Source organism: Phoenix dactylifera, chromosome 14 (assembly GCF_051530095.1).
Source record: "Phoenix dactylifera cultivar Ajwa chromosome 14, Ajwa_hap1_PhDact_Kaust_v1.1, whole genome shotgun sequence".
NCBI classification, from domain to species: domain Eukaryota; kingdom Viridiplantae; phylum Streptophyta; class Magnoliopsida; order Arecales; family Arecaceae; genus Phoenix; species Phoenix dactylifera.
In genome coordinates, this window is record NC_143203.1 from 26,631,218 (window position 1) to 26,658,232 (window position 27,015).

Here is a 27,015-nt window from a genome sequence, read left to right on the forward strand (position 1 = left end):
ATTGTGATCACAAATTTATTTAATTGAAAAACAGTAATTTTCCAACACAAAGGTCAGATTTAAAGCAACCGTCATATTAGACTGTTGAAGGCAAGCAATACAAAAGTCATCCAAAAGAATTGCAACACGACACGAAGCCTCTGGCAAAAAACTGTCTCGGTATCAGTCATCTTGCTTAATTTTGAGTGAACTGAATTGAATATAGTTTTGATGCCTGCAAACTAACAAAAGAAGACCATACGAACATGGCAGAATCTAAATTGCATTGCTCCAGTCATGAAATTCATGTTACAAAACTGTTCCTTTGTACAGCAGTAACTTTACAATTCATCATGCAGTGAGTCATCAGGTCCAGCTATCAAATGGTATAGCACACCCTCATCTTCTCACAGTTCTCACTGGTTCAATCAACAAATGAAGACCAAATCCCTCACTTAAAAGAATAACCATATCGTCGCCGATCTCTCATAAAGAATGGGTGTCGAAGGGCCTCTCGTGCTTTCAGACGCTCAGCCGGATCATAGCGGAGCAGCCCTTGCAGAAGATCAATCAAATCCCCAGCAGAATGATCAACATGCTGCATTACCAGGTTCTGAAACAGAAGAGTCAATTATATGTAGACCACTGGGAGATAATTAGACCCTTACCCAAACAATAAACAGTGAAAGGTATCATAAAGACAAGGGCGAACAAAATTCTGTTCACGCTTCACAAATACAAGAGCAGAGTAATACCAACAAGTTACCTGGAGGCGAGGCAACTTGTAAACTGCTCTCATGCTTTCATTTGACGTTGCCCCTTCAGGCCAATCCAGTCGCAGTCCTCGACGGAAATACTTCTCAGCACGTTGGCTGTGAGAAACAATACAATAAAAGCAAAGCTAAATCTCATAACCATGGATTCATACACCACCGGAATGGGATGGTACCGACAGTACCATATTGTCCCAAGGCGAAACCAGCACCAGTATGGGTGCCGGGATGCCAAACGCATCCATACCGCTATATACCAGCCATCCGCATAGATGGTACCATACACACCATACCGATCAGCACCAATGGTTTTTCATTCTTTTTGGTACTGATTACTGAGTTTCGGTATATATTGACAGTACCAGTACTGTAACAATATCATACCATTCCGATAGAAAAACGGTGTGGGGTTTGGTACTCATATTTAAAACCTTACAACAATCAAGCATTTCCCTGACTATTTAGAGTCAGATATATGAATCCTTATTCATCAATCATGTAAAATTTACATCAAAACATGTAATAAAGTAGCAGAATATAAATGCATCAGAAAAGGGAAAGAACAACTTATGGCTCTTACTCAGCTCTAATGACCATGTGCTGTGGCAGCGGGCCTAACACTCTCTCCATCATAGCTAGATGCTCCAAGTTCTCATGGGTTTGAAAGAGTGCCTCTCCCTGTTTTTAACAAAGAAAAGAAGTAGACATAATTGGAATTGTTACACAAGCCTACCCTATATCATCTACCCAATGCAGATCTCCGTCAAGTTCTATACACTCCATCCCATGATACAAGATATATAGAAATAAGGTCCAGTAATTTGGTAAGAAAGACAATTCAGTCAATTCTAGCATCTCATTTTGAGGCCAAGAAACTTCATCTCAAAATTACAATAATGATAAAACTTTATGCATGCAAGGAACAATCCTTTTAAGGTTTTTAAGCCTTAAAACAGCAAGAAATGAGTAACAAGCAAATATCAGAATACCTTTTCTAAATAAAATATATCTCCGACTTTTCACCCTTCCAATCAAGATACCAAGCACCATGTTTGGACACAACACTACTTTCAGGGCTATCTTGTACCTGATTGCTTATGATTGTTAAAATTCAAAGCAAATAAATTTTTTTGGACTTTGATCTACCATAAGTGGTGCGCAAATGCCCCACCATGCTATACTTCTTATATCCTATATGCTTGTACAAGAGTTAATTAGTAACCAACTAACCATTGATTCACCTAATGAGAGGAAAAGCACAGCAAGACCACATCTGCAATCTTTACATGCTAGGGAGGAGGGACCATGAATCACCATTAAAACTGTTTGCACATATAAAAATTGTTAGGCTCCAATTCAATCACGATTATCCATGCTCATGTGGATAGAACTGCAATGCATCCAAGCATCCGAGAAATTATAGCTCAGGAGATCCGCACTGCACATTAACTATTGGCCTTTGAAAAGAGTAGAGTTATAATAACAACTATTAGGTCCATTTGGAGGAGAAACTGACACAAAAATATTTGTCCACATGCTAAATCATAAATTAGGGCCATAGCTCACATATCTCCAAAGAGGAAGGAACACACATACAATATTTAGCCTTTCAAATGCTCAATTCTTCATCAGACCAGTTCCATCTATGATTTCATCAGCACATAATCAGTCAAAATTGCATGTTTGGAAGGAAGGAAAGAAAGTACAGGTTTTAAGTTATTTGCAAATAATTCTTCAGGGACGATTCATGAGACCCCAACCCAGGCCACTAATCTACACATATCCACCTCAAACAACAAATACCTCATTTTCCATCAAAAGACACCACTAACTTGCTAGAGAAATTCTAGCCGGTACACCAGCAGGTTCACAACGCAGTCTCCAGATTTTGTAAATAACTAATTATTAAAATCACAATGAAGTGTATGGACAATGATGAACTGAAACTACTGATTATACAATCACGATTATAAAGGTCATTGCAACTTTGCCCTGTATATCATCAAAACAAAGCAATCATGAAGTTATAAACTGAAACCAAGGATACAAAACTTGGAAATAAATGGCATAAATGACCTTTTCTGAAAGAAAGAGGAAAAGAAGTGGGGGAGGAGAACTTACCGAGCAAAGTTCAACAAGAATGCAACCCACACTCCACAAATCACAAGGATAGTTCCATCCAAGTCCTTCAAAGAAGAAGTAGAAGAATTATGATGATGATGATACAATAACAATAGTTCCCTCATTACAGACGCAAATCAACAAAAGGGCACAAAATGTACCAAACAGAAATTTATCATTAAAAAATACCGAGAATAACTTCTGGTGCACGATAATGCCTTGTTGACACCACATAGTTATGATCTTGATGTTCAAATGTTGTACTCCCAAAGTCAATAAGCTTGATGGCACTAGACTTTGGCAGATTCTTAAAAAATGAGCCATCCTTAGCTGATCGTGTCAGAAACTTCATGGACAATAACACAAAAAAGATTAGACAGATTGAATACACAAACACAGAATCAAACAACTGCATGATTCAAATCCTCAGAGCAGCTGAGCAGGCATGCCAGAAGTAGCAAAAATGCTGTCAGGGATCATGTTGTCTCCTGAAATATTTCATGCATTAAATCACGGGGTAAAAATACATTTTAATTACAGTTAAAAAAATGTACCTTATAATCAGGGACCTTAATATACTCTGATGACACAAGAAGGATATTCTCAGGCTTCAGATCAGTGTGAATAAGCCGTAAGTCATGCATAACTGAAAGAAGCAGAGAAGCAATATGAACCACTCGACAGTGAAATCAATAAGGCCGTGTTATGACTAGCATGCACATTCCCAAAAGCAAAACATTTGTGTTTCTTTGGATAAACAGAGTAATGAATAAATACTTGAGCAACAAGAATCCACGATATTAGTTTCTGAGATAAAGTGCTTAAGAGGAGGTAATAGAGCAAGAGTCAACCACATACATGCTACAGACTCCAAAAGTTGTCTGCCAAACTCCTGGACCAGGTCAATGGGAAATGAACGATAGCTGTTCCTCCGGAGAAAATCATATAAGCTTGGTCCAAGCTTCTCAAATACCTGTTATAACCATTTAAGACAACATGCATGCTTTAACTCTGCAGTACCAGAAATCAGAAAAGTCTAAAGCCACCACAAATAGATTAAATAATAAATACATATATACTTACAATACATATATGATTACGATAGTCAAACCAATTCCGTAATTGCACACAGCTGCAGGATTAAAACCACTTCTGCATATTCATCTTAAACCCAAAGTGTTGCAGGGATCGACAAATTTAGTGGAACATGACTGCCTACCGTGTACCACTGATGTCAGCTTTTGCAAGCCTCTGAAGCACATCAATTTCGATCATTGCAGCTTCCCGATATTTTCGAAGTGAACGCACAATTTTGATGGCCACTGCTTCTGTCCTTTCCAAGTCCAAGCATTCCACAACTTGTCCAAATGTTCCTGCATGATTTACAATTCATACAAAGTAGACATATAAATCAGTAACTCTATATATTTTATTTTGAAAAATTGAAAATTAAGGTCCGCGCTATTTTCCTTTTAGGAACCACCTATTATTTTCCCTAGAACCTCTCGTATAAGCTCAAGTTCCATCTCTTTGTATGAAGTTCAAACTCGGTCCAATAATTTCAAACCATTGGAGCATGTGAAAACCAAGAGATAGAACAGAAAGAGGAACGAGATTATTAAATACTCATATAGCACAGAAGGATGGAAGAAAGAACCCACCTTCACCCATTTTGTTGAGTATCCTATCTGCAGAAGTCAATCGCAAAAAGAAAAATGCCAGTGTCAGGGCGTGCAAAAAACTAAATTGGTTAAACTATTTAGGGAAACAACATGGAGAAGAATAATGCCAGAAAAATTATGAGAAATCTGCCAAACTAAATGATGGTCAAACAGTTGCACAAACCAGCAAGATTTAAAAATAATAAATTTTCACTCATATTTTTAGCTTGGACTGCATTTTAGAATACTCAAATTAAAAAGTAGATATTTACTTAAAACCCAAATGGTCTAACAAGAATTGCATTTTTTTAAAACTGCCAAAGAAATAAAAAGAAAAAGATATGAAAAGCAAAACTATAATACCAATAATATGTCAGGAAAAGAATTTAATTGTAAAAGTGCAAGAAAATCCTTTTCTAGAAAAATTCAATATTATTGATCTATGTAGCTTGCAGGCTAATACAACAGCAATTTGTCATTCTGCCCATTGATTCCCTCACTGGTAAAGCTTGCATCAAAAAGAAGGGGAAGAATCAATAACAACTAAAAAGGGCAATGTGGTTCGCGATTATATTTCCAATCAAATCAGGGAGGAGAGAAGCAGATGAAATAGCAAGAACTCTGAAGCAACCATTCACACAAGTAACCAAGCAAAAATGAAGGGGTAATGAAAAATTACATCTCGGGGTCAGAGTATCGCCAATTGCAAAAACATAATGGCCATCCTTGTCATCCAATCTCCATGGAGGAGATACCGGGCGAGGAACTGCAGTGGAGTAATATGAGTGCAACAAATGGTTTGTGCTAGCCCCATACAGAACTTCCTGTCCATGATATATTGTTGGAATGACCTACAAAACCAAGTCGGTCAAAAATTTTCACGCTTGTGATTCTCCGTGAGCTAAACAAACAAAATATCTGAATTGTCCTTCTTATATATAATTTACTCCGAACATCCCAATCGCATATCCAAATATATTTAAATTAAAGAGAAAACGACTTGTACCTCAAAAATTGCATTTTTATACGAAAGATTCACAAAAAGAAATAAAAAATCAAATTGTTCCCATATTTAATTAGCTATGAGAAAAGAGATGGAAAATTCTTTCCACGATCTACCGCCCAGATTATGAAAATTCCCGTCCAAAAAATCACAAAAAGCATACAAAATCGAATTTTTCGCAATCAAGAAACGCCTGTGAAATCAATTGATCACTAAGATGAACGCAAGATTGAATCTTTCGCATGAATTTAACCTCAGATTCCCAAAAAAATAACAACAATATTTTTCTGAGATTTCCCAAAAGAGGAAAAGGGATCTACTAAACAATTCAGAGAATCAAGAATCAAAATTTAAGCTTCGAAAACACGAGCCGCCGAGAAAACGATTCAAGAAAGAACCGACATGTATTGAAGGAGACCGATCGAAAAGGAAAATTAGCCAAGAAAAGGGTGGAGGATACCCTGGGAGGAGCGAGAGGAGGGGGCACGTCCCAGGTGAGCCGCGGCCTCTTCCTGGGACGCTTGTCCATGGCCACGTGCCGGTACTCCCCGACCCATTGGGCCTCCATCGCCGATCGAAACTTAATCTAACATCGAATCCAGATGCAGAAGGGAGAGAGAAGGAAACGGAAAAGAGAGATTGGGAGAAGTGAGGAGAGAGAAGGGAAGGTCCAAACCCTAGTCGGTTCCTGTCCAGGCCAACTATAGCTAATTTTAAATCTCACAGCCAATCTAGCCTCTTAGGCTCGGTTGGCCGTAGAACTTTTAAAAGTAGAACTATATGAATAGAGCTTTTATAAAAGTTATTTTTTGGTACAGTAATAGCTCATACTCAACGGGTGTGAATACGGTCAACAAGATTAGAAAATAGAAGACTACATAAAGGCACAGACACTGACCCGTGGCTCGCCCAAAGAAAACCCCTAGAGTGGTGAGTTACATAGGAGGCAATCTAGTCTACAGTATCATTGGCCTCTCTGAATACATGCATGACCTAATAGGAGACACACTCTCCCAGCAATCTGCAGGCATTGTGGAGCAGCGGCCTCCCCTTTGTACCATCTTTCCGACCCCGAATCTACTCAATCACCGTGGCTGAGTCTCCCTCGAGAAGAATGTAATTCATGTCCAACACCCGCCTCGCATAGAAAATGCCCTCCTATACTGCTTTAAGCTCAGCGCAAGCAACAGACGTATCGAAGATCCGCCTCTCCCTGTCGCTACCAACCTGGCATCATGGTCTCTAATCACGAATCCCACACCTCCGCAACTCCCTCCCTCGCTGACGCTGTCATCGAAGTTTACCTTGAAAAAACCAAGGGGTGGGGGCATCGAGGAAACAAAAATAGTCCTGACCGCTGCAAGAGTAGAATGAGTGCCCTAGATTTTTCCAACTAACCCAATAGGTGAACCTTCAAAAATGCTAAGAAACACCGTTGCATGCTGTAGAGCTCTATCTGCCACTTTCCTCGGATGAGAGTTGTCGTCCTTAAAGACCTAGGCATTTCTGTCCAACAGTGGTAGGTCAGGTACGCAACCCGTGTCCCCCTCTCCTCAAGCGTGGGCCCTCGCACCGAGCCCTCCAGGTAGCATAAGAAAGTCCTCGATCGACGTCCACCCCTGCTGCGGGTCGGGGTGGGGCAAGGCACACCACTAGATCTAGCTTGCCCGTGGACACTAGATGATAGCATGGTAGATAGACTCCACCTCTGGGCAGACCATACAAATTGAAAGGATCCTCACTCCTCTCCTCACAAGCACACCTCTAGTAAACAGACACCCCCAAGCCACCTTCCAGAAGAACAAGACAATCTGAGGATGCCAGATCCATCCTACATCCATCTGCCGAAACGACGCTCTCTCGACCATCCCAGCTACGTCCTGGGCTCGTACCCTGGATCTCTCGGTCAAGCTCCATATTTTTCTGTCCACCATCCCCCAATCGAGATCGGCAACGCCAACACTCGCTCGGCGAGCTACTCTCCAAATGTCTGCTTGACGAGGGCTTTGTCCCACCTCCGCTCCCCCTAAATGAACAACTCACACACTCGGTGCCCCTCCAACCATTCATGGTCAATCAAGGTGGGCCAACTCTGTAAAGGCACCTCAGATAGCCACCTGTCCTCCAGGATACTAATAGCCTGACTATTCCCGATCCCCTATCTGATCGCTGGTATCACCACTGGGACGTGGGCGCAGATCTCTCTTCAGATGAAGAAGCAACCTCAGCCGGTCCGGAAGACAGACGGGTCGGCTAGGTCTACATACTTTGCCCTCAAAAGGGAACCCCAAAGGTTCTCCGGCTTTAACGGAAACCTAGCTACCAGTTTGGTCACAAGGATCTCCCGACGGTCGATCAACGAGTGGATTCCTAGCCCTCCTCTGGATGTCGGCCGGCATATAGTGTCCCAGGCCTCTAGGTAAACTCTACATCGGTCCCCATGCCGCTCCCAGATGAAGCTCTTGAAAAGCCTCTCCATACACCATATCGCTGCAATGGGCACCCTAGTATTGGATAACAGGTAAACGAAGATAGAGGTCAAAATTGACCGTACCAGCATGACTCTACCTATCATAGATAGAGCGTTTGTCTGCCATCCCTTCAATCTGCGCCTGATGCCCAGCTCCATAGACGTGCACTCCGCCCTGCGTAGACGCCTATCGATAATCGGGATCCCAAGATATCTTAGGGTCCCCTCCTACTCCCCAATCTCCATGATGCTCATGACAGAAGCCTTCACCCCTAGGTTGACCTTCGGGCTGAAGTAGATGGCTGACTTTGTCAGGTTCACCTGCTGACGTGACACCGAGCAAAACACCTCCAGGATCCTACGAATATTTAGGGCTAATCGTCTCGTCGCACGGCCAGTAGCAGACAATCATCAGCAAACAGTATATGTGATATTTGGGCTAGGCCTACCGCCAGGTTGTAAGCCTCTACCTCCTGCATCACCAAGGCTTGCCGAAGCGCTCTGGATAAGGAATCTGCGCTGATGATGAACAGAAGTGGGGACAAAGGACATCCCTGCCTTAACCCCACCGATGACTCAAAGTACCGCGAGGGAGAGTCATTTAATAGTAAAGCAAAGAACGGGGTTAGAATACATCCCTAAATCTATCTGATCCACTCTAGGTGAAAGCCAAATCCCTCCAAGCAGCGAGCCACGAAGTCCCACCACACCCTATTGTATGCTCTCTTCATGTCGAGCTTGACACCCATCAAACTCCTACATCTCGGTGCCCTCTGAACTTCGACATGAACTCCAACAAGCATAGAAAAATGGGGGATCCCCCTACAAGAAACCCCAACCCCCAACCCAAAAATTTTTCATGCTACTTCGTGAGCGGCCATAAATGTAGCAAGAGCACAACTTCAATGAAGTCTCAAGAATGGACAAAAATATGGTAAAAAACACTTGAATAGTAAAGGTGAAGAACTGATTGGGTTTTAATTGATTAATCTTTATTGTTTGCATTTACTGGTGAGTTAATTTCATTTTACTTGCTAGTATATTCAAATTAGTGAGAACTGAGTGAACTGATTTCTGATATCTGAATGTCATATTTCCTGCGAGCGAGAGAGGGAGAGGGTGAGATCGAGATTCAAGAATGTGATGGGTGCAAGTCTTTTAAAAATAAATTTGAATATATTAATTTTTTTAATAGGCTAGACGAATCACATAAATTTTATATGAATATATCTAATAAAGTCAAAAAGCAAAATATCTTGAAAGAAAGAAGGCACAATCGCATTGTTAGTCCACAACACACCGCTGGAATACTCCGCCACAAAGAATGCAATTCAATCCACAACTTTTTTTTTCTTTTCCTACAACGAATAATTCATACAATTTTAGTATGGATACATCCAAAAAAATCAAAAAACAATAAGTTTCGAAGTGCTCTAGGCACCTTCCTCTCCTCCAGAGTAGTTAGCTACATATAAGACGACTCAATCCGCGGCTCCATTAGCCTCTCTATAACCATACTTGGCCTGAAAGACAACGTCACCACTTGCCATGTCCCGAATGTTCCGGAGTAAGGGTGGCACCCACCCACGCCACTGGCGCCTTCTAGATCTAGCCAATCACCGTGGCCGAAGACTACTCTAGCCTGCGGTACTTGTCGGGACCCAGACCAGCCCACGCCGTCCACAACTCTACCCCCGATATAGAGGGTAGCTATATTAGTCTTATGGTAGATATAACTAGTCCAAAAGAAGGTACATCAACTCCCACACCACCAAATGTTTCGAAGCAAGGGAGGTTTGTCTGCAACCTTAGTCTACCTCTAGATCCATTCAATCATAGTAGATGAAATCTATGCGCAAAATATAGCCTCGCATATGTGACAGCAGTTTGGTATACTGCATTTAACAGCACATTTTACATCAAAGAGAAATGCTATGAAGTTAGTACAATCCACATTTTTTAGGGTGGGAACTTGAACTAATAATCAAACCAGGCAAAATGGAGGTATTCGGTAAACAAAAAGTTTCAGATTATTTGAATGGGCAACTCCGCCTCAACGGGTTGAAACGTTAAAGAACAATTCTCCCAGCCTACTACCTTGGCAAATACTACATGGTTGATTGGCGATGGATGGAGCATTGATGTGGTGGGGGATCCCTGGGTGGATGTGCTCCCCTTACGACTCTGGCCGATTTCGATCAACGTTGAGGCAGCAGACGGACTCAGGGTGTGCGACCTCCTTAGGCCCGAGGAGGTGGAGTGGGACGGTGATAGGCTTGGCCAGTTGTTTGGTGAGCACTTAGCAGAGCGGGTTCGATCACTTTCGGTCTTGAGATTTGCGGGCTCGGATGTCAGGGTTTGGAGCACTTCATGCAGAGCTAGCGTCTAGGTTGGGCATGTTCTTCAGGCTCTCCCCCAGGAGTACGAGCACGAGCCAAGACCGGTTTGTGGTTGGATTTGGAGATTTGAACTTCACTTGAGGGTGGCCTTATTCCTCTAAAAGGTGGCCTGGGAGCGCTTGCCAACGAGATCGATGCTGAGCAGACAAGGATTGCACATTTTCCCCCAGTGTGCAGTGTGGACGAGATAGTGGACCACGTGCTGTTCCAATGTGCGTGGGTGATGGAGGTCTGGAGACCGGCGGCGACCCCGCAGGAGGTTTGGTGAGACCAATCCATCCTCGAGGTTCATAGTGGAGCGCGCTCGGGCACAGACGACAGAGATTACTCATGCAGGTTTATGTCAGGTGTCTTTTGCAACTCGGGACACCTAAGACCCCCATTATGCTCAGGCGGCACCCTTTACAGTATTTTTTACATGGGAGCCCCCACTTCCAGGTTTCTTCAAAATCAATTTTGACAGTTTTGTCTTGGACATAGGCAGGTGGGGAGGTGTCAGATTTGTCATCAAGGGCTCAAACTCTCGGCTGGTGGCTGTCAGATCTTCGACACCTCGGTTTCTGAAGCAGAGTTGCGGGCGGCATAGGTAGGCATGTGCCATGCGCGGCATGTGCTTCAGTCTAGCTTGATCATACTAGAGGGCAACTCGGCTACCGTAATCAAATGGGTCAAAAGGGGCTCGTGGAGTGGCGGAGGGGGTCACCCCCTGCTCCGAGACATATGGGTGATGGTTGGAGATGGAGTGGCCTTTCAAGCGCAGCATGTATACTGAGAGGCTAATGGAGCGGCGAACTAGGTGGTTGCCTATATATCAAGCCACTCAGGAGGCACCTTGTGGGCTAGGGAGAGGGAATTGCCCAAGGCACTTCAGGACCTATTATTTACTAATTTCATTGGATGTATCCGTACTCGCAATGTACGGCAAAATAATAATAATAATAATAAAAGAACAATTCTCCCTTCCATCCATCAATTTTTTCAGCTTTAAACCATGCACCAACAAAACATCGCAGTCAACAGATTAAACATAGCCAGACATGCAAGAAAACACAAGAAATTCCATGGAAAACCAGAATTGCATGCATATCCACTAATAAAATAGAAACTGTTTCTGATTAATTGTTCTGTAATACATCCTTAGCTTTCTTTATATCCATCAAATAGAAATCATAAATGAATTCCTAAAGCCCCCCAACTACAATGTTTTTTTTTCTTTAGAACAAAAAGGTGAAAAGGAAATCTTGACCTACGAGCTAGTGAACGTGACGGCCTTGGTGCCCTCGAAGATGGCATTCTTGGCAAGCTCACTGGGGAGGACAAGGCAGATGGAGGTCTGGATCTCTAAGGAGGTGATGGTCGGCTTCTTGTTGTAGCGGGCGAGCCTTAAAGCCTCTTAGGCAAGCTTCTCGAAAATGTCATTGATGAAGGAGTTCACGATGCTCATGGCCTTTGTCGAGATCCCGATATCTAGGTGGAACTGCTTCAACACCTTAAATATGTAGATCTTGTAGGTCTCGTTCCCTTTCGTCACCTTCTTCTTCTTCTTCTTGTTCGCCTTCTTTGCTCAGGAGACACTTCTTCGCCTTGGGCTTCTTCTCGGTCGAGGCCTTCTCTGCCACCGCCTTCTTCTCCTCCTCCATCGGCTTATCAAAGACCGGCTTCGTCTCCACCTTCAATGGCATCGAAAATCGAAATGGAGAGGGAAACGCAAAAGGAATGAAAAATTCGAGAGCCTTGGGGAGGTTTGGGGGGAGAGGGTGAAGACGGGAGGTTTCGCAAGGGGAGAGAGGGACTACATTGGAGGGATACATATATAAATATGAGAAAGTAGTGGATGGTGATTGGCTCATGGGTTGTGGCGCGGATTGATAAGCCGGTAGCCTCTATATCCGTCAATTTTCGGCGGAAGATGGTGAGCGGTATTAGACGACTGAGATGCAACAATACCGCTTCAATGTGCAGGTTCGATGTCGCTCGTGCTCCGATACCTGGAGCACGCCGAGTGAAAACTCGGACTAGAAGTTTGACCGACTATCGGTCTAGTTTCGGTTCACGCTTCACCATCTCATTGGTATTGGTTCAAACATCACAAATACATGAATTGTACATCCAAACCAAATTAAATTTGACATTCTTCTTTAAGAATTTATTCTGAAGACTGTACAAAGCTGGAATAGGGCTCTTATTCTACACTAATGCTGCCAAACATATTTTTCGAGGAAGGGAATAAAGATACTCTAAAGAGATGTTTAGGGTTTTATAACATAAGCCACATGTAGCGCAGGTTATATATGCATTCTGTTACGGGGGAACTTAGCCACCATGCCCCACGTGACCGGCACGCGCGCCCAGGAAGACTACGGCTGCCCCTTGATCCAGCAATCCGACCTCGGGTCGGATATCTTCGGCTCCGCAGCCCGACCCCGAGTCGGCTGCCCCTTGATCCAGCAATCCGACCTTGGGTCGGATATCTTCGGCTCCGCAGCCCGACCCCGAGTCGGCTGCCCCTTGATCCAGCAATCCGACCTCGGGTCGGATATCTTCAGCTCCGCAGCCCGACCCCGAGTCGGCTGCCCCTTGATCCAGCAATCCGACCCCGAGTCGGCGATCTCTCGACAACAACAGACTGTTCCTCTGAGGCACGCCGCGGCCCCCTGCTCCACTACTCCCTGCAACGGCCGTATCCGGCGCTGCCCCACGATCCCCTGTAACAGCCGTACAAAGCGGAGCTCCACTATGCCCTGCCATGGCTGTACCCAGCGCTGCCCCACGACGCCCTGTAACGGCCATGTCAGTGGCAGCCCCATCGTGCCACACGATGACGAATCCCCGGAAAAACCCCCCAGCCTGATATATATGAGGCTGGGGGGGGAAGGGGGAGGGTAAGATATATCTTCCAGAGTATCATCTCACCTGCTACCTTCTCCTTCTCCTTCGATCTCCTCTGACTTGATCGTCGGAGGGCCCCCACTACCCCGGTGGTGGTGCGAGGCTTGCTTGCAAGTTTCACGGCGGAGGGCGGAGCGCAACCAAAGCAACTCAAAGGGAACCCCGTTCACACCGCTGTGCCAATCGTTCTCGGTTTGGACCCCCAGCAACACATTCCAATCCATCTGTTTGGATACTTACAATTCAAATTGTATAAAAGCTACCTTACGGTAGGTCGACTTGTTAAAATAGTCTCAAAAATGAGTTACAGCCACTTGAATAGATATCTTAAGTAAAAAAAAAAAAAAGTTTCGTGTCCTCTTCCTCCTTCCCTTCCCCTCTTCTCCCCTCAAACCTCCGAAAGGCCCATGGCCATGTCTTCCGCCTCAAACCTAATTGTAGAGGGCCTCTCCTCCTACCTTCCTTCCACTCTCCTCCCCCATTTTGCCTCAAGTCTTTCATCACCACCCCCTCGATGTCGTTGTGAGTCCCTATCACCTGCGAGAGGCCGGCCGTCTCCTTCTTGGATTTTATGATGCTTCCCTCCTCTATCCTGCCACCACCCACCCCTTCTGCCCCTTCTCTTTTATCTTATCTTCCTTTCTTAAGACTTGCACCACTGCCCACTCCCTAGGCACCTAGGTACACACCCAAACCCTCTCCACTAAGAGCTTCGATATCAATCTCTTTGTTCAAAATACCTTTTCTCTATATATGTTGAGTGCTCCAACCTAGCATCCACATGTAAAAAGTTTAATGGAATATTGGGCAAAGATGCCCCCTTTTTTTTCTCAAATTTTCTTCCAAATATAAGAAAGAAACTTTCTTGTAAGATAACTACTTCAACTTAAGTTGCAACTCGAGTGGCAGTGCTAACTTCAACTACATAGCTCCAAACAGTCTTTAATCTAGGATAAACCGGTATTAGATGGTATAACTCTATTATATGGCTCTGTCTAAATTTCTATACTGCATAATGGGGTGAGATTTTTATATCCTGCCCTGTAACCTCTTTGCCCCTCATCTCATCAAAGCCGTGCCTCTCCCCACTTTCCCAATCCCACCCGTAAAAAACTTGGAAGCGGCTGGAAGGAAACGCATCTCCGGTGCAAGATAGAGACCAGGATCGGCGATAGTAGTTTTCTTATTCATTCGATGGACGCAAAATCGAATTCGAATTCGAATTGTCTTATAAAAGCATGGATTGGATCCGAGTTTAACCCGCTTACATCCCCGGGCCCTTCCCATGAAGCCCACCAAAAGTCAGGTTTGCGCTTGCCGACATTAGGTCGGATACCTTCTGCGGCACCGCCAGGCAACGAGTGACGAGCCCCTCCTACCCCTTTGTATGCGAACCTTTCCACACTCGAGAGGGAGGCGGCTCGGAGACCGAAGACCATGGCCGCCGCCTCTGTCTCCCTCGCTTTCTCCCACTCCTCTCTTCGCTCTCTCGCCTCGATCTCTCCACTCCGCCTCCCTCCATCGATTCCATCCTACAAACCCGTCCTCGTTCTCCGAACCCCTAGTTCTCGATCGCCGGCGGCTTCCATGAGCGTCGAGGCCCCCAAGAAGTCCCCCGATGCCTTTTTATTGGATCGGAAGGAGTCCGGCCTACTTCATTTCGTCAAATACCAGGGCCTAGGCAACGATTTCATCATGGTTCGTGATGCGATCTCCCTTCTCTCCCTCTGGTTCTTGATTTCTTGGGCGTGGACTTCTTCTTGATCCGGTTCTTGTGGACTTTATCTTATTCATATAGGTCGATAATAGGGATTCCTTGGAGCCCAGTGTTACGCCCGAGCAGGCCGTGAAGCTCTGCGATCGAAATTTTGGCATCGGTGCCGATGGTGTAATCTTTGCAATGCCGGGGATCAATGGCACCGATTACTCCATGAGGATCTTTAACTCGGATGGCAGCGAGCCTGAGGTAATCTGTTTTCTTGGAGAATATTTATATGTTTAAAAGTCGATCGATTTGTTTTTATGGCTGTGGATAGGAGTCTTAATCAGCTCGAACATTTGTTTGTGTTTATACAATAGAAGGGCACAATTCTTATAAGCAGAGTCGATGATTCCATTTCCCATCTTTCTTTCTTTCTTGCTTGCTTTTTTCTTTTCCTTTTAATCTGTCCATAGTGTTTATTCACTGGTTCTTCTGTTTTACTTACGAGATAAATCAACATTTAAACATTGTTTTGTTATTTGATTTTTATTTAGAGAAAATGCTTGAGAACACCTGCCATATCACAATATAGTTCACCGGTCCTATATTGAAGTCGGCCAAAGGGTACTGCCGGACACCATCTATCCCCGGTGTACCACACCAATCCCTGCTGACTTGTGAACCGAGTGGCGAATGGAGTGGTTATCGATAGTTGTACTCTTTTATCGACTAAGAAGTTTGGATTCTTGTTATATATTTAAGGAACATCAGATCTCTTTAATCTGATTAAGCATGCAACTCCATGTAGGCAAAACCTAAAGTGTATTTTTTTAAACATCATATGGAAGCTGGATTGTGAACACTTATTTGTTTTCTAAAAACTATAGAGTTTCAATTTTCATGTCTTTCTGTACCAAAAATGGAAAAATGATTGAACTTGTTGAAATACATTCTCCATTTATGCCTGAATATATTTGTACATGCCGCCATTTAGATTTAACATTTTCATTCTACAAATAAAAATAGCTAGACTGTCGAGAAACATAAATTGGTTTATTTTTACCATTTATAAATAAAAATACCTTTAAAAATATCATTTAACTTTACAAATAAAAATACATTTTCGTTTTTTAAATTAAATTCTTCCACTATTTATTTTTACCTTTTATTTCTAGTGCTTCTTGGAACATGCTTCTTTCAGTGATCTCAACGAGCATATATTTGATCTATTAAATGAAAGATTTCATTTTCACGGAGAGATAGATGGTGCTTATTAAAAAGTTGTGTGGAAGAAAATGCATTTCAATCAAAATTAATCTGTCTCTTCAATTGAAAATTGATTTTTTTCATAGTGATGATTCAAACTATCAAATAAAAAGTTTGGAATGTTTATACAGAGATAGCTAGTGCTTCTTGAGAAGTTATCTAGGAGACTTAACATGCATTATAACTGAGATTACTCTGTTTGTTCAATCCGAGCATCTATACATTCAAATTAATTGAAAAATTGTTAAATATATGTCCAGTCATGCACTGTCCACTTCGAGCATGTATATTAATTAATATGTGTCCAGTACTATTTGTATGCGTTAAATGCATGCATACTATTTTTTAGAAGTTGTTCTTGAGTTGGCACTATATCATAAGGTGGAAACTATGATCTCGAGAAGGCTTATAACAGTAGTAGCAGTGTTGGTTGTTGATATGTATGGTTTTTCAGTTATCAAAAGTGGAGATTTGGATCGACTCTTGAAAAGAAACATTTAGCTGAAATTAGACTTGAGATCGTAACGAGTTTTCACAATCTGGAAAGGTTATTTGCAACGGGAAAGTTATATCAATGTTTATGCTGGGTATGAGATTTTTATCCTAAAAGAGTTCTCTATTATATGGAAGGAAAGGAAAAAAGTGAAGTCAAAATGGCATGCAATTCCCTAGATCTGTGGCTGATACTTATGCTTTGAACTGAAAAGGAACCCTTTTTTATCAATATTAAACAAGAGAAATAAAAAAAAAGAGAAGTTGAGGCATTCAAGTGGCTGGCATTCACTGGATGTGCAGTAATTAATGTTAATGAAGCTATCTTTCTTTCATCTGCATTTTCAATCCATATCTGGTCAAAATCAGACCGTGAACTGCAATTAGTAAAACAACATAAACTGCTACTCTTTTGATCACCTATCGTTTAAGCCTTTCTTCTTGTAATCTTTTACTTTATCATTTTTCTCTCCTACCACTTCTGCTATTCGAGTTGGGCTTTTATCAATCTAGTTGCTCTGCCCTTTCTATATCAATCTGGAAGCCGTCTTTAAGATCATAATCCTATTATGTAAGTGATGCGGAGCAGGCATTTATGTTCGTTGTTTGAACTATTTTCATCCTGTTTTTTTTGCCTTAAACCTTATATATTTATATATCTCAATAGCTATGCAGCTTTAACTTCACAAGAAGCAAGACTCTTTGCGGGCATGTAGGTTAAAGTGCTAATGTATTTTCATGTACTAAATTTTTATGATATAGATGTGCGGTAATGGAGTGCGCTGCTTTGCTCGATTTGTTGCGGAGCTTGAAAACCTTCATGGGATGAAAAGGTGTTGTCACTTATGCTGGTCTAGTTTGTACTTCTCTCGAATTATCTAGATTAAAACTATGGTTGGAACTAGTCCTTGGATAATTTCTATATAGATAATCCATCCCCCCTCCATATGCTGTTGTCATGTTCTTGTCATTTGTTGCTCCAATTTTGCTACTACGTGGCTCAAATGGCGAAAGTACAAGTACAAGGACTAAGGGAAAAATTAAGTGTAGAGAATGTTGCTGCAAAGTGATGTAAATTTCTAATGAAAGGATATAGAATTGGTCAACATGAACAAACGATAGTAACATGTATCGAGAATAGGATTCATAAATGTTTTGTTTTGGTTTGGAGTGTCGGTAAACTATTGGAGGGTGTAAAACTTTGGTTCTTTGCCTTTGATGAATAAAATTTAGTACTTGACTTGAGGCAGGAGGTGGTTGTTCCATGCAACTCAGCGGATGATCTTTGACCTGTGGATTTCCTCCTCTTCTCCTGTCCAAGAATTTCAATGGTGCAGGGGAGAGGAGACCCTGCCAAGATATGATGGTCCACAGAGTATTTGAGAGGATATAATCAGTTCCTTATCGTGATGTTGCATGAATTGGAAGTATCCAGTGATGGTGCATCAATTGTCGTGAGATATGCTGGAGCTTTAAGACATGTCCTAACAATCAAAAGATTTGCTTCTTGATTTTTTGAGTCCATTTAATCGGATATGAGCTCAGTGAAGAAATACTTCATGGTAACCAAACTGGTGCTGACCAGGGGAATCTTTTTGTCTCTTTGTAATAATAGAGGTCTTTGAAATATTTAGTATTCTATTTAGGGTGGATGCAACATATATACATACATACACACATACCTGTATGCATTCATGGATACATGCATATATATACACACATGTATGTATGTATGCATATGTATGTCTGTATGTGCATATGTATATGTAGATATGTGTATATATATGTGTGTGCGTGTGTGTGTGTTTACACATATGAATGTATGTATGTATGTAACCATAAATTTAACTAATCATAATTTTTTTTTCTTGAAAATAATCTATAAAATAAAACCGGCATTATTGTTATACATGCCTTTTGTTTTCGTTGGCATGTTAACTTGTTGTTGCTGTTTGACAATAACAAATTTAGGTAGGCCGTGCAATTGTTTAATGGTCTAGAAACAAAAAATTGGCCAACTTGTTGAAGGTTGATGTGCTGTTTTTCTAGATATACTTGGATGATTGTTAATTTTGTTGTTTATTAAAATATTTCTTGTTCATATATGTTTAATTGCTCTTATTATATGTTGAGGTTTACATGTTTTGTGTATCTTGCAGTTTTACGATTCACACTGGGGCTGGTTTAATTGTTCCAGAAATCCAAAATGATGGAAAGGTATGTTCAATAATGTATTTCATAATTTCTATTTGATTTTTAATTTCCCAGTTAAACATATTGATGGGTTTATACACGGAGGAACATTTTTTTTTACCTAATTGCATTAGATTAAACTATGTAACCAATAAGTGAAAAGCAAATCAGAATCACCATTGAACCGTTGCTTATAAAATTTCCTTTTTAAAACCTAAAAGTACATATTGTTCCTGTTTTCTTCGTAATCAAAAGCTATGAATGTCTCTGAAAGTCAATATTCTTAAGAGCACTCCTCTAAAACTTAGTATTCCTTTCTACTGTTCTTGCTTTGTTAAATAATATGCAAACAGTTGCCTGCATGTAGTAATGTGTTGGAACGCATAAATGTACTTGATAGACTCACATATCACCAGATTGCATTAAGACTTTGAAAAAATTCTTGCATTATGTTAATAGTTTAGTATGTTGCCATATTCTGTATTGACCCTACTATCTAAGAATGGTCTGGCAGTATATGTTGCAACTACCTGGACAGGTTGTGAGGTTATCCCTTGTAGCCCTCCTTAAGCTTACACTTTTCTTGAGTTCTTGAAAGATTTTCTTGCTTTTAACCCCTTACATAATTTTTATACGTAATTCCATTATAATTATAATCCAGTTCACAGGTCAGCATTTTTTTTCCTTTATCAATATGATTTACTATTTGTAAGAACAACACTAACTTAAAATTCAAGAATATATGTAACTTTAGTATTTTGTGGAATTTTTTATGGAACATAATGACTAAACAGTATTATGTTCTTGTATTTTTCTCATCTATGGGTCGTTGTATTTGCATTTTCTGGGCATGACTCTTGGGTCTCTTTGCTTGGTGTCATTTGATGCCTCAGGACTTTCCTCTTTCCTTTTTGTTATACTTTTGGATGTTTAAATTTTTTACTATAGGAAGTTGACATCATATGTCTTGATTTTAAATTTTAAAATGGGTTTTGTCTATTTTCAACATTACATGTTCTATATATGACTAGATATAGGTCAGCCTGTTTTTGTAACACCATTTATAATCGTTTTCTTTACAGGTAAAAGTGGATATGGGTCAGCCTATTCTTACAGCACGAGATATTCCTACTAAACTTCCAGGAAACAAGAATGGAGCTGTCATCCAAGCTGAATTGGTAGTTGATGGCATACCATGGAATGTGACCTGTGTTAGTATGGGAAATCCTCATTGCATCACTTTTGGCATGAAAGCATATAAGGTAATCGGTAATCCTATTCAAACACATGACTATTGTCAATTTACAGAAGTTTCTTCAGCTTGTGTTGGGTTTGATTGTGTGCCTGCTCTAGTTATTGCTTGTTTACATCATGCTTCTTCTGTTCCTTTAGTATATGGCAACTATTTTAGTTTAAATAGATTCATTTGATAATTAAATTCATGATATTGAACTAATGAACTGTCAATTGGCTGTTTTTTTTTAAGCCTTCAACAGTTCCACCATTGCAGATTAAACAAACTGCAATTCTAAGTTTAGATGTGGAAGTGGCCTTCCATTCCTCTATGTTGTTATGTGTTCATTAGTGGATACTCTAAGTTTTATCTGGGAGCTTTTGCACCTTTATATTGTTAGTGGCTCCAACGGGAACAAATTCACTTAAGCAAGTGCTAAGGGGAAAGAATAATGGGTTCAGTATGTTTCTTTTTGGTTTATTTAATGATTTTGGTTAACATTTGTAAAATCTAAAATGCTGATGCATGGTTATTAACTCGGATCTATTTGCTCAGTAGTCTTATTTTTGTCTTTCATTAATTGTAAAGGATGTTACTGGTAACTTTTTCTTTATCTTTTCTTGAATTTTAATTGGGAACAGCATGAACTGAGCTGCTCTTTGGTCGATCATTCGTGCCTCAGAGATGATTAGAGTTCCCTATATCAAATCATGCTGCCTTCCCTCTTCATTGTCTGGACTATTTCAAAGTCTGAGGTCAATCAAATGTGGCCTACAGGGTATAGAGAAAACATGAACCAATCTTTTTAGTTTTTTAGAATTTTGAAGTGCAGAAGTATTAGGGGAAACAGAAATTCCATCCTCGCACTTGTAAGACAAAATACCAGGCTACAACAGATGAGATCTGGTTAATTCATGCTACCGTCTGTTGTAACTTTTTCTTTATTTCTTTTTTGAATTTTAAATGGGATCAGCATAAACTGTGCTTCTTCAAGGGTCGATCATTTGTGCCTCAGAGATGATTGCAGTTCCCTATATTAAACCTTGCTGTCTTCCCCCTTCATCTTGGCTATTTCGAAGTCTAAGGTGAATCAAAGGTGGCCCTACAGGGTAAAGAGAAAACATGAAGTGATCTTTTTAGTTTTTCAGAATTTTGAAGTGCAGGAGGTATTGAGGGAAATAGCACTTCAGGGGACTACGCTTAAACTTGGAGTTGTTAATTTTTTTAACTACAATCTTTGACTATTGCCAACCTTAATAGCTGGGAGAAGGGTTGATGGGTGCTTATGGTTATGGTCTTTGACTTTTCTTAGTTACAAATATTCATGCATATTAAGCTCTAGTGTTCCATTATATCTACCTGGAGTCCTTTATTTCTTTGTGAGATTCTCAAAAATTATTCAATGTGCTGAACAATCAATTTGTCAGTCTTATCTTTCCATAGCTGGACACATCCTCACTAAAGAAAAGCTGGAACAAGTCGTAATCCCTACTATGCATTATGAATGTGCAATGTAAAAGATTTAGAATCAATCTCTATGTGTGTCCAACATAAGTTCTTGAACTATTAATTCTTGAGTAAGCCTTTTGAATTATTAGTATACAATGTCTCATTCTAGCTGTTTACAGGCAATGGAGGTGGATGACTTGAAGCTCGAAGATATTGGTCCAAAATTCGAGCACCATGAAATGTTCCCCTCTCGAATTAATACAGGTTATTTAAATATTTTCTTGAATATACACATCCTTTTTCTATGTTGCTTGTTACTATGACCACTGCAGTCCTGTAAATTAGTTTTGGATGCATTCTCACTGTGAAATCATTAACTATTTGTTTTGCTACCTGGAGTGGTTCATCTTGTATGCTTTTTCTTGCACATGGTTCTACAGTGAAATCAGAAAAGTTAAGAAGGCTGAGTTGGTGGATTCTAGTCACTTGGCAATTTTTAGAATGGTTTGTTTGTTGGCCACCATTTTGGTTTGTTGGCACATGGTCTTCAGGGCTAAAATGCCTTTTGGTCTTCTAAAAAAAGGGTGGTCCAGTGCACGGGGCTCCCATTATTGTAGGGTCTGGTGAGGGTCAAGTGTCTGGCCTTAACATCATGTGTGAGAGAGGTTGTTTCCGTATTTCGAACCTGACTTATAGATCACAATGGAGCAACCTTATCATTGTGCCTAGGCTCACCTCTGCATTTTTTTGGTTTCCTAGGAAGGTTTATGTTTCATATTGCTGGTACCCTACAGTTAATGTGGTATTTTTTGGTTCTTCCTTTCTATATTTTAAGGCACATAGATGTGTCTTTATATGTTCCATGTTCAAGAGGAAAGATATTATGCTCCTTTTTACCTTGTTATCTACCTTTAGTTTATTATAATAAAATAAAATTATAGGTGATGTGATCCCATCATTTCTCTGAAAAAGGGGGGAGGGGGGAGATCAATTTTACATAAGCATATATGCGCTTGATTTGAGTATGGTGACATGAGGACAATATCAGGTGTTTCATGAGTTCATATTGGATGCATTTATGTTCTTATTACATAAGACCACCCATAAGTCTCTCATGATCCCAAAATGCATGGTCATGGGGTTCCATTTAGATTAATTGTGATCCATATGTTACTATCTTCATGTGCAAGGGCTCCATCCATCTTCACTATTATATCCTAAATACATCTGAATAATTATCATAGAACATGCACTTCATCCTACTTCAGAGTCAAACACATGCAGGTTAAAATTTCAAGTACTATTTTCATCCTACAACATGTGATATGCCCTGCATCCTTGTCTCACCCAATGTGCACTTCATGGTTTTAGACTATGGTGTTAGATAATTTGGATCACTGTTCATTTCACATCAATATGATTTTGGGTCAGACAATAGGCAAGGATGACCAGAATGTGCCTCTTGCAATCCTGAAATGCTGCAAGATATGGTTCATTATTTTTATTTTGTTCCCTTCAAAGTTCATCTTAAGAATAGCAAAGGGATAGGCCTCTTTTGGTTCAGTTGTGCTCTGCTGCATTTTTTGTGGTCTTAGCTACCATTGTAATATGTGACCTCTGAAATTGCAATTTAGTTTTTATTCCATTTAATGCTTCAATTATTTTCTGCTTTTGCATATGCTTTATTTTCTAGCACCAAAACTCTTTATGTGAGTAATGTTAATTGATCACTGTAAGTGAGCATGCTGTAGTTCTCCATCACATGCTCTAGTGCTTCCCTATCTGCATCCAATTGGGCTTGCTTCCACCAAGCTTGGTATTTTAGTTCATGTTTTGTCAACTATAAGTTATTTGCTATTTTGTTAACCCGTAAAATCTTTGGTGGTGCTGTCCACCTTTGCTCACACTAAAGAGCACAGAGAATCCCTTTTTTGGTGGCTGATTGAATTCTTTGGTCATCATTTTCTTGCAGAATTTGTGCAAGTCTTCTCTCGTTCACACCTGAAAATGCGTGTATGGGAGCGTGGTGCAGGTATATCTGAGAGCTATTGCTTACTATGTGTGCACATGTGTTTATCTGTGTGAAGGAGTGAGAGAGAAGGCTGGTGGGTGGCCTGGGAGGGGGGTGGCGGTGGTGGTGGTTTGGATCTACTTTCTCAAGAGCAGAAATTTTCTAAAGCTTCTTTCATCTTCTCAGTGATGTTATGCAGCATAGAATCCCCCCTCCCCTCTTGGGCACTATATAGTAGAAAAAATGTCATCCTAACGTGGTTGTATATCATATTCTTTTGTATGAGTCAGTTATGGAGTTGTTTACAGATCATGCTTAGTGTCCTGTGTCCTGATTGTGGTCACAGATACTCATGGAGTCTCCATTTTGTTATCATGCGATTGTTTTATGAGCAATTGGATTGCTCAATTCTTTTTGAATTGCAGGAGCAACTCTAGCCTGTGGGACTGGAGCTTGTGCAGTCGTTGTTGCAGCAGTTCTAGAGGGCCGCACTGAAAGGGTATGTTTGGTATTACCATGTGATTTTAAAGTTGCGTCCATTTTATCTTCTTCTCTATGCTTCTCCCATCCTCATCATTAATTCTATACTTTTGGCCAATGTTCTTTTGAACCAGATATGCATTGTTGATTTGCCTGGTGGGCCACTGGAGATTGAGTGGGGGGAGGAAGACAATCATGTTTACATGACAGGCCCTGCAGAGGTAGTGTTTTATGGATCTGTCCCCCTTTAGCTCAGCATTTAGATTAGTTTCTAAGACCTTTGCTCCAAGAGGACATGATAAATGAGTCCAATTGAAAGATGTTCTGGAGTATTATTTGCAACATGTATATTAATGTCTGTAAACTGTCAGAAATTTTGTTACTTGTAGTTTACATGATGACATGTCACTTGCAAATTGTAGCTACAGTCAGTTTGCTATATTAAGGCTCGTAACTACTTGCAGACGAAGTTGCTGCCTGACAGCTTTGTGCAGTTCTTCTTATGCAGTGTTCAGGGTTTGTGATGGTGCATAGACCAAAACTGTTGTTTATAAGCACAACTTAGATAATATTTCATGATGCATCTCCACATTTCGTGAGGTTTTCCGCTTTTTTCAGCTATATGACCTGTGTTTAGAATTCTTTCCCTACCAACTGTATTGTTTCTATATTTAGAACTCTTTCCTAACATGAACATTTAGAATCCTTTTTGACTGTGAACTCTTTAAACTCACCAATGTGTATGCACTGCCCGCTATATTCTACTGTTCATTTTTATAGACCACGTGCATTGCACGTGCCACACTCTAGTTCTGATTAAGATTTAAAGAATTACCTGCTCAAATCTAGACCCTGAGCTCATCATATAGTATCATAGCACCTGATTCTAATGGGCTACTCAGATATGTTCTTGACGCGCTGTATTCTTCTTGTTGGCAGACACATTTGTTGTCAAATTGTGGTTATCAGAACAACAACCTTCTCTCCCTTTCTAGTGTAAATTATTGTCCTCAGGATTTTGTTGCACTATGTAATTGCCCAGTTCATTGTTAGAATGCCATTGTCTCGAGCACTCTGTTCTATCTCTTATTGTCCTCCACTTTGTAGGCCCCGATCTGTTTTTGAAAGAGCTGAACCTTGTGAGGGTTGGAGGACGGTCTCCTTTTTCAAGGAACGCAAATTGAATATATACCAGGACCCCAACGTTCACTTCTTACCTGTTAAAACATTTATTAGTATCATATGCAGGCTAATGATAGGAGGACTTCAAGAATCAGCAAGAGCTTCCAAGGATTTTGGTCAGTATGTTTCTTACATTTGTTAGGATAATGGAATATTTGTTGGAAAGATAGGTTTAGCAGGTTGTTTAGCAAGAGTCTGCTGTCATAAGATCTGGATGAAGAAGCTGAGTTGGACATGAACTATAGTTATTGACCAGTTGTTTGACGTGGGGATACAACTAGGAAATCTGATTTTGGTCAATGTCAGGCTTAGCTAGCATGTCATTCAGTGGGGTTGAGTAAATTCTTGATTGTGACTTCGGGGCTGTTGTTAAATGAACAGTGCATCTGATGAACTTGAATTTTGCTGCTTAATGGTTGGTGAAGAAAGAAAATATAAATTATTCAATAAGTTAGAGACTATAAGTAATGTGCTTGGACATTAGGTTTCTCCTTTATTTATTTGCTCACTATGTAGTGAAATGCCTAACTGTTGGAATACTTTAAAGAACCAAATCCTACGTGGCTATTAGATGGAGAGATGCATTGGGAGATGTTAGGCTTTTAAAATGCTTAAATTAGATATGAGCAACTTTACAAATGAGAAGCTGTGCACAGGCAAAATGGTAATTCATGGTTTTGTTCATGATGTATGGGATTTGAAGATTTCCATTAGTTTGATTTTTTTGATTAAGAGCTGAATTACTATTTTGCATTAAGATGGATTAAATCAATGATAAATGGAAGATGTAGAGAGTTCCTCCAATGGAGGTTGTGGATCCTACACAAATCTTCTGTTTAGGCATTATAAGAATATGAATATGAAGATGTTAACACCATGTCCAAACCGATAATGTGATTCATCAAAAGAGGTGAATAGATAGATCGATGGTGCAGACTGATACATTACTTGGACTCATCTCATTGTCATTTATCTAATTCAAGTGTAAAAACAAAACTCCTGGTGCTTTCAAACGAATAAAATTTTCATTGTTTTGCTTACTTATATAAGTTGTCGTTAATAGTTATTATTAACCCCTCATGACTAAGGTCATAATTTTTAATTATAGTCTTAGTAGTGATTATGCATTTAGGCGTCACAATGCACACTGCATTATATTTGTTCATACTTGATCTTTTAGATAAATTATCACGGAAGAACCGACTGAAATCTACTTTCTCAAGAGTTGTATGAAATATCTTAGCGAAGTCAAAGATGGAAAGTAGCCATGGTTATTTTGGAAAATACGTTTGCTTTACACATTGTGCCAGTGTATACGCTATTCTCCAGTCTAGACCGGCTCATTCTTTTCTGTAGGGTGCATGTAAAATATTTTATCTGCTTTGCTGACTCGTGGTGATAGAAAGTTGTTCGACAACTTGTTTATCCTTGTGGCCACCATCAACCGTGATTATCAAATTGCAGGTAGCCTTAATTATTATTTCGATGATGTTGTATTAGGCTCTTGTCGTGTTTGTTCCAGCTCTCTTTGGTATGTTTCTTTCCCCTTGACCGCCTAAAAGCCATCGCCTTTTATTCAATAAGAATAAAGAGTCACTCTAAGATAATATATTGGTTGATGGGATACGAGTAGCTGAGCACTAACAATTTTTTAATTAGGAGATAAGAAGGGTAATCAGGCGCGAGATCACTCCCAGCAAAGTAGGGCTCC

The 27,015-nt window shown here is 40.5% G+C and overlaps 2 protein-coding genes and 1 pseudogene across 3 annotated transcripts; 1 reads left to right on the forward strand and 2 right to left on the reverse strand.

Moving 5' to 3' along the window:
- Positions 1 to 246: 246 nt before the first annotated feature.
- Positions 247 to 6,331, reverse strand: LOC103696481 (serine/threonine-protein kinase AFC1-like). 2 transcript variants are annotated; one of them, XM_008778139.4, is made up of 12 exons: positions 5,998 to 6,331; positions 5,214 to 5,385; positions 4,535 to 4,561; positions 4,093 to 4,246; positions 3,957 to 4,005; positions 3,732 to 3,846; positions 3,428 to 3,519; positions 3,063 to 3,219; positions 2,874 to 2,938; positions 1,333 to 1,430; positions 746 to 851; positions 247 to 592 (listed from the first exon to the last, which is right to left on the reverse strand). In XM_008778139.4, exons 1-12 carry the CDS (start codon positions 6,103 to 6,105, stop codon positions 431 to 433), a joined length of 1,305 nt encoding a protein of 434 aa, XP_008776361.1. In that variant the 5' UTR covers positions 6,106 to 6,331; the 3' UTR covers positions 247 to 430. The 2 variants fall into 2 exon arrangements, with proteins under 2 accessions (XP_008776361.1, XP_088567169.1); XM_088711043.1 differs by lacking the exons at positions 247 to 592; positions 746 to 851 and having other exon boundaries at positions 1,329 to 1,430.
- Positions 6,332 to 11,380: 5,049 nt separating this feature from the next.
- On the reverse strand, positions 11,381 to 12,238 carry LOC103696491 (histone H2B.11-like; annotated as a pseudogene).
- A 1,411-nt stretch (positions 12,239 to 13,649) lies between these two features.
- Positions 13,650 to 24,591, forward strand: LOC103696499 (diaminopimelate epimerase family protein). The gene is made up of 9 exons (XM_008778161.5): positions 13,650 to 14,993; positions 15,094 to 15,261; positions 17,518 to 17,588; positions 18,915 to 18,972; positions 20,031 to 20,210; positions 21,811 to 21,895; positions 23,604 to 23,663; positions 24,068 to 24,141; positions 24,257 to 24,591. The coding sequence occupies exons 1-9, from the start codon at positions 14,733 to 14,735 to the stop codon at positions 24,371 to 24,373; spliced, it is 1,074 nt and encodes a 357-aa protein (XP_008776383.3). The 5' UTR covers positions 13,650 to 14,732; the 3' UTR covers positions 24,374 to 24,591.
- The last annotated feature ends 2,424 nt before the right edge of the window (positions 24,592 to 27,015 follow it).